At 37.9% G+C, this 12,826-nt stretch overlaps 2 protein-coding genes across 10 annotated transcripts in view; both read left to right on the top strand.

The window, feature by feature from the left end:
- Positions 1 to 12,826, top strand: part of rapgef2b (Rap guanine nucleotide exchange factor 2b) — a 114,514-nt gene that overhangs the window by 2,618 nt on the left and 99,070 nt on the right. The window lies entirely within an intron of this gene.
- LOC148977577 (uncharacterized) lies at positions 5,678 to 7,475 on the top strand. 3 transcript variants are annotated; one of them, XM_089135210.1, is made up of 4 exons: positions 5,678 to 5,765; positions 6,055 to 6,123; positions 6,782 to 6,871; positions 6,982 to 7,475. In XM_089135210.1, the coding sequence occupies exons 2-4, from the start codon at positions 6,067 to 6,069 to the stop codon at positions 7,267 to 7,269; spliced, it is 435 nt and encodes a 144-aa protein (XP_088991336.1). In that variant the 5' UTR covers positions 5,678 to 5,765; positions 6,055 to 6,066; the 3' UTR covers positions 7,270 to 7,475. The 3 variants fall into 3 exon arrangements, with proteins under 3 accessions (XP_088991336.1, XP_088991335.1, XP_088991337.1); XM_089135209.1 differs by having other exon boundaries at positions 5,948 to 6,123; XM_089135211.1 differs by having other exon boundaries at positions 5,678 to 5,769.

Here is a 12,826-nt window from a genome sequence, read left to right as displayed (position 1 = left end):
ACTAATTGTGAAAGAACTGATTTTGTTCACTGGCAAAAAAAAATGTTCATGAACTGAGTTGTTTGTACCTGGATTTAAGCATTACAGACAATAGAGGCACTTGAGCCAGTATGGTTTTCATTAGAAAACGCAATTCTGTACTGATGCAATTACTAGAGATTACGTGATATTCCATGTCTGCTCTCATTGAGTGATCGTTCTCAGAGTAAGCACCGGTGTGGGTTGGGGAATACTGACCCCTATAATCAGACATCTCACAAAGTTCACAACTGAGGTGGTCACTCGTTGCAAGTGCATAGGATATACAATCAAGGTCTATGCTTGACGTAATCTTGGTCAGATCATGTGGGCTAAAAAGGCTGTCCCATGAAATGGGCTTTAAGACACCATTAATGTGTAAAGACTTCTTTTTAGGGAATGACGCAGGCTATTCTAATGGAGCTTGAAGCTCATCATGGCTTTACAGCAACAACCTCAGCGCTTTGCATCAACATGCTGATGTGTGGTGTAGATCTTAATGAGGCCAATGATCCCCGGTTGGAGTGGGTTAGATGGGGAAAATTGTGGAGGGTGTGGCCTGTACAGGCTTTGGGACACTATTTGCGACAGCAAACGGGTATGCAGCGGTCAAAGAGACCATAAAAAGGCTGATGGTACTTTGTGCTTTGACCTCTGTGAGTCGGTGCTAGAGGGCACATCTCTTATTGTTCCTTGGAGATTGATCTTGAGTATTAGGTAATTGAACAAGCTAAATATATCTCTTTGGCGTCAGAAGACAATATTTGGCTGTTTTTTTTTTGTTTGTTTTGATGCCCACAAAGATATAATCCTGGTCATCCTGGACTGATGGTTTCCTTCCATGCAGCTTCCTTCCTTTCTTTCACAGTGAGAGGAAGTGCATCAGAGGGGTATCAGAGATTGACACATCTTAAGAAAGCCTTTTTCTTGTTTGTCTTAAATTCCTTCCTTTTTATGCTTCACTGATGAAGCTTTGTATACACACATATGCCAGTCAGTGAGCTGCAGATGTCATCTGAATTTTTAAGAGCTGTGTCATATGGATGAATCTCACAAAATCTGTCAAGAAATTGTCTATGTTGAATTTGACCTATAAAATAAATAAATATTTGAATTGAAAGAAATGAAGCCTGTTTAAAAAAAACTGTCATACTGTTTATGCATACAGTTTGTACTGCTTTATGCTGATTTAAGTAAAAAATGTTAAGGCTTGTTCACACACTGATAATAATAAAGATGACTCCATTAGTGTCCACACCAGTAGACGATATCGTTCTGTTTATTCTAAGCACGTGCTTGTCTGGTACTTTAAATGTTCAAGCTTGTTACAGCAGGATGTATTCTGATTGGCTGTAAATGCTTTTATCGTTCATCAGCTGGATAAAATCGTTCTGAAAGTGATTCCAATGAGCGATATCGTTTCTCTGTGCCATTATCGTTATAGCTTTTGTGTGAACTCTGCTGTTCTTTTTTAATGAGAAAGATTTTTTTTTTCATCATTATCTTTATATTGTCCTTGGTGTGAAACGGCCTTTAGTCATTTTTACATACTGTACTGCAGAAATGTGAATCTTATGAAATTTAAATGTGAATCTTAACAATGAGCATTAACAACAAAAACATGTTTAGGAAGTAAAAATAGCCAGACAACAGTCTACAGATGTGGAATGGGTTGAATCATGTTTAACTACAAAAAAAACCAAGACATTTTTAAGGGTGTGGTAAAACATGGCCAAGTCACATTTGATTCCAAAATAAAAATCTAACATATAATACAAATTTTTTTTTTTTTTTTTTTTTTGTATTACGTTAGAGCTTTCTTTTTATTTTGGAATCAAATGTGACTTGGCCATGTTTTACCACACCCTTAAATCATAAAATGATCAATCAAAATGTTAGGCTGTTTTTTTTTTTTTTTTTTTTTTAATAAAAATGAGTTAGAAACATGATTCAACCCATTCCAAATCTGTAGATGGTTTTCTGGACTTCTGGATGTTTTTTAATGCTTAAGCACTAGCAGTAAGCTATTCAGATGGCCTCTGGATATACATATTCTGTACATATTCGTCTTGTTCTTAGTCTTTCTGCCAAGTCAAGTCACGTTATGAATGGCAGTCATTGCCTGTACTGAAATGTCTGGACACACATACTCTACATACACAAGCGTGCATGAACAAAGAGCGGTTTCAGTGACAGCTCCCATCTCAGTTTACACAGGAAGAATAGGCTGACTGGCTGGAGAACATAAACAAATGATGACAACTGTCGCGTTAATACCAGAACATGTGGCACGTCTTTCTATTCCTCTGTCTTTTACTTGTGAGAGATTATTCTTTGTTAATGCATAGCCTTCATGTAATGGAAACCAAACACTGGTTGTCAAAATGATTATCGAAATGGATTGGTCTAATTGGGTATTTTCAGTATGGTGCTGCTTTGTGTATCAAATGGTGCTCTGTGAAAGTTAAAGTTGGCCAGCCACAGGTTTTATTTGTTTATTTAAAAGAAAAAGTTAAGGAATGCCTAATGACCGAAATGGGATTTCACTAGGATTTGGAAGGCAAATTAATTTTTTTTTTTTTGAGGCATTCCAATCCAGTTATTGCCGGACCAACAGCATTTCATTGCTCGTCCGTTTTACTTTTGGTAGGAGAATCTAATAAGCTCATCCAATGAAATGAATGCAATATTTGAATGCACCAGTGATCATCACATGCTTAATTTACTCACAAACTTAAAAGTTCCTCATCACAAGCTACAGTTGGTCACATTAATGTGTATTTTACCTGCTGTGCACAAGTGTTCTGCTTTATATGGATAAATCTAGTGATAGCTTTCTAAAATTCTACCATTCAAAGGTAAGAGTAACTTCTGCTTATGCTTCAAGGATTTTGCTGAGAAAAATAGATATAGCCCATAACATGACAATTAGCGCTTGTGGAATGATACTTTTGTGCTCATTATTTTGTTTTCCAAGTAGGGATGGGAATCAAAGAAATGTTTCAATTAATGAGTTTAGTTTCTCAACATTTACACATTTAGCAGACACTTCTATCCAAAAAGACTTGAGGAACAAAAACAAGCCAATGTTATATAATATACCATTCAATTAAGAGCTTTGGTTCATTTCTAGCTAAAGAACAGTTCAGACTTGACAGCATTGAGTTTCTGGACAGATTCAAACTGATAACTTATGTATTCAATGAATGAATTGTGAGTCATTCATTAAAATAACCAAGATCCGTTAGTGTGTGATTCTGTATGTTTGTTGTTGTGTGCAATCCGCATGGACAATGTTTTTCCTCTCTCACCACATCCATGTCATACTGCAAGCTCACAACTTAAAACTAAATCTGTGGCATTAATTCAGTAGTGATAGGAATAACAGTGCAGGAAAGATGTTTAAAAACCGTTAACATCGTATCATAAAGATTCTGTTCCAGATTATTTATTTATTTTTTTATTTGTGAAAAAAGTTTCTCCAACCCTTAATGCAAGCTCATTAAAACGAGTGAAATGGGGTCATCACTGAATATGAAGGGGTGTCTTGGGGTGAAGGGACTGATTTATGCTATTTGGGCATCAGTATTTGGCGGCCCATGCCGCTTCCGGTGCTTCTTTTGATCCTCGCATTGGGCTTCTTGTCAGAGGAGACTCATCCTCGCTTTGATCTGAAGCTCTGTTTCTCTGCGCTGATCCATTTGTTACCATCTTTCTCTGTGATCTTCCTCAATAAGTGAAACCTCCCGCTCAGAAGCTACTGACAAAAAGCACAGAGATGTCTGAAGCATGATATAGCTTTTCACAAAGCATTATTATACAGATCGTGCTACTTAGATGTTTGTTAGGGCGAGTAATGATTATTGCTCACAACTTTTAATTTGAAGTGCTTGTACACGGTCATTAATGTTTTTAGTTAATTGTAAGCTGGTTATAATGTTTTTGAGGTTACTTTTGTGCCTTGTTGCTTTATATGGATTTCCTTCTCTGAGGTATGGGAGTACATAATGCTCAGTGCGGTGGTGGTGGTCGCGCATTGTGTTTTTCCATTGCTTGTTTCCAGCCCAGACAAACCTTCAGTTGCATTACAGAAATGTCAAAGCTGCAGAAATGTATGCGCATCTGAAATGAATTCATCTCTCTGACACAAAGCAGAGGAGCCAGAGAATTCTTTCTGACGGAAAGATGAAAAATATCGAACTTCTTCCAGTTCTCTGATGGTACAATGCCACCGTTTATTGAAATAGCTGCTCTGCAATGACTAGAAGTGGCCTGATCGCAACTAATCTGGGACTAGCTTCTCTAAATGAAATCCTGGAGATGAGTATTAGTGGAGAAACTGGTCTGAGGTCAGTATTTAAAGTTAGCGTTAACTGTAATAATCCCGCCTGCACCTTACCATGTTAGTGTCTGTGAGACCAATGCATTAGCTGATTAATTATCTGATTATCTGCTGTGGGTTAAGGATTGTTTACAAAGGCTTCCTTCATTCAGTATGTAGGCCATTGTGTATTTTAGGGGGGTAATGGTTCAAATTACACTGTTTTTTGTCACTCTTTCGGTACTGTTCGGTGTGCTGTGTTCAAAGAAAAAGGTCTACTGCCAAATAAATACACTGTAAAAAATTATTGATGCAAATAGTTGTACAAATGAGGATATACATGTTGGATCAACATAATGGTTGTGTCAAATAAGAAAAATATGTTTGGTCAATGATTACATGATTTCCATGACTGTACTAAAAAATGTTCATCAGGAGAAAATAAATAATGGTGTTCACAGAATTTTTAACATTGCACAAAAAATATTATGTTGGCCGAGCAAGAGGGAACAGCGTCAATCGTCTGAGCATGCGCAAAGGAGTTCTACCAGGGTTTTGAATTTCCCCCGCCACGAGTCACGACATTGAAAATGGTAAGTGCATCAAAGTTTGTTCCTTTCTTTGTGTTGCGAGGTAATTAGCAAATGTAGGTTAAGAATATATCTATTGTCTCTCAACAAAGTTTGGAATAGCTTTGAGTAACGTTAACTACAGTGATTAAATCATTTTAACATAAAGCTTTAGCATTCCTTTCCAACTGGCATGCGGTTTTAACGGTTAAGCATCGCATAGTTTGCCACCTGTGCCGGTTTTACCAGGATTGTCATTTGTCCTTCTTTTTAATAACCAGCCTCGGGAAATTTAAGCACTCGTTCGTTTCCGAAAGGCAACGTGAATGTTCAAACTGTGTAGCGCGCGGCCGCGTGCACGGCAGAGAGGGGGAGACCTCGCACTCGACATGTTAGAAACGCATGTAATTCCCGGTGGGCGGGTTGTGATATGTCCCGGTTTTTTATCAGACATAGGTGGCAACCGTATGTTCCTGTTTAATATTTTAAATGGTCAATATTTTTAAATTCCAGTTGCATTCTTGATATATGTGTGATAATTGACTGCAACAGACAGCTAGTCTTGACAACTAACTTAGTGCTTTTGCTATCACAGAGTGACTGATCATTTAGGCTAGTTCTAAGTTAGTTTCCATTCAAAGCACGTGTGCCATCGTGTTAGCAGCTAGTACTTTGCACAAATACTTTTAAGAAAACCCTAATAAATACTGAAGTATGGTTGTTCTGTGTATAGAACTATGAGTTATTTATGCATTTGTATTTCTTTGTATTTTTTCAGACTTAAAGCTAAATGCAGTGCCGCTATTGTACATTTTCATCTGCAGCAAGACACAGGCTACAGACTTCATCATTGGGAAGTAGGTAAATGTTATTTTTCCTGCATTCATCCAGATTGTGTTTGTATTTTTACAACACACGCACACACACCAGCACCCCACATGCACACTAATGACACACGATTTGGATATTTTTGTGTTTTTTGGAAAAATGGGATTAAATGGGTTAATAATGTCTTATTGATGACCTGTGTTTTTGGCAGACCACAGATCTAACTATTTATAGGTTTGCTGTTCTTCGTGGTCTTCCCCTGTACTTGAGAGAGCCAGCTTCAATTTCAAAGACTAATATATATATATTTTTTTTCAGACTTAAAGCTAAATGCAGTGCTGCTTTTGTACATTTTCACATCTGCAATGCTTCATCATTGGCAAGCAGGTAAAGGTTCTTTTCCTTGCATTCATCCAGACTGTGTTTGTATTTTTACAACAACAGGGGCCTTAAAAAAACATTTATGGAGAGCACATCCTAAAATAGATGGCCCACTCGGACACACACCCCAGACACATCACGCACCCAACACACTCAAATCACGCATACCGCAACACACCCCGCACGCACACCACACACTCCACACACTCACATCACGCGCACACCACACACCCCACACTCAAATCATGCTCACCACACAACGCACACCCCACAACCCTGCACGCACGCACACCCCACACGCACACATCACACACCCACACGCACACACACGCACCCCACACGCGCACACACACACACCTCACAACCCTGCACGCAAGCACACCCCACACGCACACATCACACACCACACAACCCTGCACGCACGCACACCCCACACGCACACATCACACACCCACATCACACACACCACACGCGCACATCACACACCCGTGCACACCCCACACGCGCACACACCACACAACCCTGCACGCAAGCACACCCCACACGCACCACACACACCCCACACGCACACTAATGACACATTAATTGGATATTTTTGTGTTTTTTGCAAATTTGGGATTAAATGGGTTAATAATGTCTTATTGATGACCTGTGTTTTTGGCAGACCACAGATATAACTACTTATGGGTCCGCTGTTCTTCGTGGTCTTCCTCTGTACTTGAGAGAGCCAGCTTCAATTTCAAAGACTATTAAGGTAATTAATTAATTAATTAATTAAGGTATTACTGTTTGAGATGCAGTAATGATTGCATAAGACATTATGCTTTCAGTCTGACACTTAGTGTCATTTATTGTGTTTCACAGAATACCGAGGCACTGGGGCCACACACAAAGGCCATAAAAATGGGGATCCTGGAAGTGACTGACAGTTCTACCAACTCAGGACCATATTCCACAGTGGTCAATGTGGCTGTAGTACTGGAGGAGGAAGTTGTCATGGACAATCTGGGAGACTTCACAAATGCCCTCATGATGCTCTTTGGTCTGCTTTATGCTGTAAAATGGAGTAAGGACTTAAGGTACACATTTGAGGCAGTCCAGAAGATTATCTTAAATCTAGCTGCTCTGGAACTTGTTGATCAGATAAATTGATATTTGATTTGTAAAGCAGTAGGGATGGGCAATGGTTAATCGTGATTATTCGCATCCAAAATAAAAGTTTGTGTTTACATAATATATGTGTATGTAGTGTGTATAATTAATTTGTATATATAAATACACACACATGCATGTATATATTTAAGAAATAGCATGTATATATTTTATATGTGTTTATACATAATTAATAATATATAGAAATATTGGATATATTAATAAAAAATTTTTCTTAAATATATACATACATGTGTGGGTATTTATATATACAAGTTAATTATACATACTACATACACATATATTATGTAAACACAAACTTTTATTTTGGATGCGATTAATCATTGCCCATCCCTACAAAGCATTCATCCCTGAGAAATATTAGAATGTTTAATTTTTTTAAAGGAGAGATTTATTTTGCCAATAGAACTGTTTTAATGTACATGGTGACCTATGTAACCTGAAAGTAGTGGGCACTTTGTATTTTATTTTTTCCATGTAATGTACAGTAATTGCCCTTAGTCTTAGACTAACAGATTAAAAATGTCATATGTTTACAGGCAAAGCCACTGTCATGTTTTACTGAGTAAAGCAGATATTTGTTGTACAGCTATTGACTAAGAGTTATATGCCATGCTTTCTTGAACTCTCAGATCTTGTTTCGGTACTATTTGAATACTTGTGTAATATTTTACTTGAGCCTAACAGGCAAGTCTTTGTATTTTAATAAATACATAAAATGTACTCTATTGGAGCCTAGTGTGTAATTTATTTGAAATAATGAAAAAGAGACTTTTTTGACCAACATTAAAGAAAAATAGACTTTTTGGCCAACATGAAATATTTAATTAATACAACATTTTATTTCAATTTGAGTCTGCTCATTGGCCCAACAAGCTTTTCAGTCAACAGAAAATATTTAATTGACAACAATCTATTTCAAGTTAGGTCTACATGCAGGGGTAGTCAGCACAACACAAAAAAGTTGGTTTCCGCAACTTAAATTGGGCCAACTAAAAATTTTAGGTGCAACGGGTCACTAGAAATTTTTATGTTGGAGAGGCATATATTTTTTTACAGTGTAACAATAAAGAAAATTAGAACAAATAAGCAAACTAAAAGCAACAGCACACATAAATACAATACAGAAAAGATACAAAATACAATAAACAGTGTTTTTCCGGATATTTGGGTATCTAATGGTGCTTTTCCACTACACAGTACCAGCTCGACTTGGCTCGGCTCACCTTTGTTTGATTTTCCATTGTGTAAAAGTTGTACCTGTACCTGCTTTTAGTATCAAAAACGAGTATTTTAGTTCTTAATCAAGAAAACATCAGCTTATTTTTATCAGCCTATTTAGTTGTCTTAATACAAAATATTAAAATATCTATTTTGTAAAGGGTTACTACAGACACATGTTTAATTCAATTTTATATAATTTTTTCAGGGGCATTTTATTCACATTAAGAACGTCAAGTTTGACAGCATAGATCATAGCAGCAGCTCAGTCACTTCACAGAAGACAAACTGATTTTGTAATTGTATGTGTGTAGATTACTTTTTGTTTTGTAAAGTTATCATCATGTGGCGAACACAGTAAATAAAATGTGTTTAGAGGCTTCGATCTTCATGAAGTTTCGCATTCAGGCGTGTTCGGCTGAGACGGGGACAGGGACATGGGGGAAGGAAAACGTGGGTGTGCAGAATCTGTGAGATGTTATTTTTATTGGATGTAATAAATCATAATTCAGTACAAGCTACAACAAAAGTAAGTAACTCTGAAGGTTTTGGAATACAGGAATAGGGAAGGCTACCTTATACCTTGATCTTCACTGTTTAAATTAAATAAAGATCTATCATTATTAATTCAAGAGCAGTGAGTGATTTTTCTTGTCTTTTGTTATTGAATTAATATTAAAACATGCAGTACTGACAGGCAGCAGGAATATTGGGCTGTCACTGTAAGACAGTGCATTGATCCAGTACAATGATACAGAACACGTGGTCTTTCTCGACGGTTTACGTTCACTTTCTTAAGAACCTACTATGTTTGGTTGAATACTCGCCAAGATGGGCATGTTGACAGAAGCGCAAGACTTAAAAGATAACTCAATAAGCTTTCCGTGTGCACGCTTCGGATGAGTGCACAAATTTCTCACAGCCTGCACGAGTTGTCTTTCGCATCTTCTTACTCTTGAATGTTTAACTTGACAATGCTTAAATGTAGGGCTGTCGCGATAACCGCAATATTGTAGTACCGCGCTTCTGACAAGTCAACCGCAGAGGATTGCACGTAACCGCAGCAACCGCGATATTCACGTTTTTTTTTATAAGGCTATACCCTTCTTGTTTTGAACTTAATGCGTGTGTATTGAATGTTAAACAAGTTTATAATGATAACAAGACTGTTTATCATGGTGATGTGTAGCCTACAGGCTTCACACAGACGGTGAATCGGAGAGATCGGCAGAGCGCGTGCAATTACCTGCGTCTGTCTTTGAAGTCATGAAAACCTTGTCGTGTCAAAGGGAAGCGAAATATTTGTCGCATCATCATTTTAACGTTCTCTTCACGGCTATTTTCCCATAAATGCGCGTCAGCAGCAGCGCTGGTCAGTATCCCACAGCACAAGGAAGCCGCGGGGAAATAAAATCAGTGGGTCACGCATCAATGCTATATTGGTCTCTAATAAGTGAAGCATCAGCTTCAGCGTTGCCCATGCGACGCATTGCTGCTCAGCTGAGCCTTGAAAAGTTGAACCTCAAAGTTAAAAATAATTAACATCTTGTTTCTTTACATCTCTTTTAATGAATCAGCTTTTTTAAACGTGTTCGTTGAATGAACGGTTCAATGACTCGCTCAAAGTCCGTTGTCATAACAATATGCGCGCTGAGTGAAAGTCTTTCAGTGCGCATATAGCCTACTGTAGACGCCGTTTAGTTTCGGTTACATTGGTTAGCCTACTGAAAATGTCCTCGTTTTTGTCCACGTCGTAAACTTTATTTATGTAGCAACAAACAAATATAAGTTAAATAAATGGTGGTAATACCGCATATCGCGCTATTGAGCCACTCAACATTACCGCAAGGGAAATTCCATAACCGCGACAGCCCTACTTTAATGAGTTTAGTTTAAACACAGTTGGCAACGTGTGCTATTCAGGTCTTACCTGTGCTCATGCTATAAACACATGGATGATGACAGCATAAATGACTGGTCATGTTCGAGCATACGACAATTGTATTGAACAAAGATGAAAGATATAACAAAACATGCCTAACTCTGTCTGTCTGTTTTTTTTTTTAAACAAACCATATTATAGATGCGTGTTGCAAGTGCATGCTCAACTGTGGGTGGAGAACCTGTTTTTTTTGTTTGACCGAGAAGTTACCATTACACCCCTAGTGTATATACTGTATGGGTGTAACGGTTCTCTGAAATATAACTTAGAGTTGTTCTTGACAGATTTGTGATATTTACCCTTATGATCTCTATTTCTTATGATCTCTTTATCTTAATAAAGTAAGCAGCAGACATTTGTGAAAGCCAGTACACATTTTATTATTATACTTGAATGGTCTTTAAATGTTTTCCCCTTACAATACGTCTGTGTTTGTGGCAAGTACACTTGGCTCTGTGAAGGAGCAGCTCAGACACATGAGCCTGGTATTGTATTCCCCCTCGGTCATGAACAATAGCATGTCTCCAGATAGAAAGCTCTAGTCATGAGGTCATATTCCCTACTGCTCTTTATGGCTCCATAGACCCCTTTGCATTACGAGGGTTGTGTTTATGAGGGTTCAGCACAGGTTTTATAATAATGAGGAGGATTTAGGCCAAGTGATGCCCTGGTCTAAAAAGCATCTCTCTCAGCCCGAGACTGACGCTTCTTAGCCTTATTGTTTTGAAAAAGCAAATAAGTAGTGCAAAGGCAAATGTTAATCAATAAACAAAAACTGTCTATTGCAAAACTTGTTGTCTCCATGCATCATACAAATGGTCTATTGATATATTGCCATGGCCAATATTATAAGCTGATATTGTTTAATTTTCTGCATCGACTGATATGTTTTTTATTTTGACAGCGCTGAGAACCCAGCACTGTGCAGAGACTGTACAAAAAAATGGACAAAGCGTCTGTGACGTCACCCATAGATTTTCTGAATAACGGTTCTGAGGCCATTTATGGGGGGTATGTGCGGCTCCAGCTTTTGAAAATCTTGGAAAATCCTAACCCCGCCCACCTTCGGGCCAATCCATATATGGGTAAAAGGGCGGGCTTTGTGAGAGACTGAGCCGGTCGGTGGACGCGCCTCTTCAGCCAAGCAGCCTCAGCTGTCTGTACCGTTACAAGATCGACTGGTAAACTAGGCTACTTTGTACAGTCTATGGCAACTATATTCACTGCAAAGCTGCTGAAGAGTACAACCCATCAAAATATATTAACACTCCAATGTGGGACATATCAGTCTATTCTTATGTTACATTTATTCATTTGGCAGACGCATTTACAGTGTTTCAAACGGCAGTTTCCAGTGAAATCACAAAGAAAAATGCACACAAACGTGTCCCTGCTTGATATACAACCACTGATAAACATAATCGGTTTGAATGAGAGAGAAAAAACAAAAAACTATACAAGTGCGGATTAGAACGCAGAACCTCTGATGTGCTTGGCAAAAGTTCTGCTAATTGTCGGATCTATGTATTTCTTCACGTGAAAATTCTCACAGACAACGACATATTCCTACAGTACTCTTACAGTGTCGGTTAGTAATATTTTTGTCGTTTAATGAGATCTAATAATACTAACTTAGTATTATTAGATCTCATTAAACGACAAATTAAACACAATGTACTATTTAAATCGATTGCTGGACAGATGGTATGTTACATCTGATTTATGATTTAGCATTGTATTAGCCCCACAAAAGGCTATTTATTGACGGATATTTAATCTGAGACGATTTAATGCTAACTGTTGCACTGCCCACAAACATTGATGCTCAGTAGTGCTAACTACGTGAAATGTCACTTACCAGAAAAAAAAATGGAGCGAAGTACTCCTACAGTGTCAGTTAGTGCAGTTTATAGTAGAGCAACCCATTTAATGTACGATATTTCAATACAAATGTTCAGAAAGGATACAGAGGTGGTATGATGTGTTATCATGGCCGAGACGACAAATTTCATGAATTCCACTCGCCGCTGCTCGTTATCAGCTGTCAATCAAGCTGTCAATTAAAGTTAACCACGCCCTTATTTGTCATACATTTTATATCTTAAAAATACAATCTAAACTAACAAATTAGAAAAAAATTCACCTCCCTCACAGTTGTCAGGCACTCAGAACATACAATAAATGTCCATGGGACCAACCTGTAAAAGCATAATTTATGCTGTGAAAACAGACATTTTAACATTTGCTCCCTTTTGTGAGCTGCCCCTAGCGGATATTCAATGTATTGCAGTTTTTCGCACTCCTGGGTAGGCTTAATTTTTCCGATTAGAATGTTGCTGCTTGGTCCAGACATTCCACCTTTATTTTAAGTTT

The sequence above is a fragment of the Pimephales promelas genome, chromosome 9, assembly GCF_988280905.1.
Source record: "Pimephales promelas chromosome 9, fPimPro1.hap1.1, whole genome shotgun sequence".
Taxonomy (NCBI): domain Eukaryota; kingdom Metazoa; phylum Chordata; class Actinopteri; order Cypriniformes; family Leuciscidae; genus Pimephales; species Pimephales promelas.
Note: the sequence above shows the minus strand (reverse complement) of the source record. Positions and strands in the feature narration are given on the sequence as shown.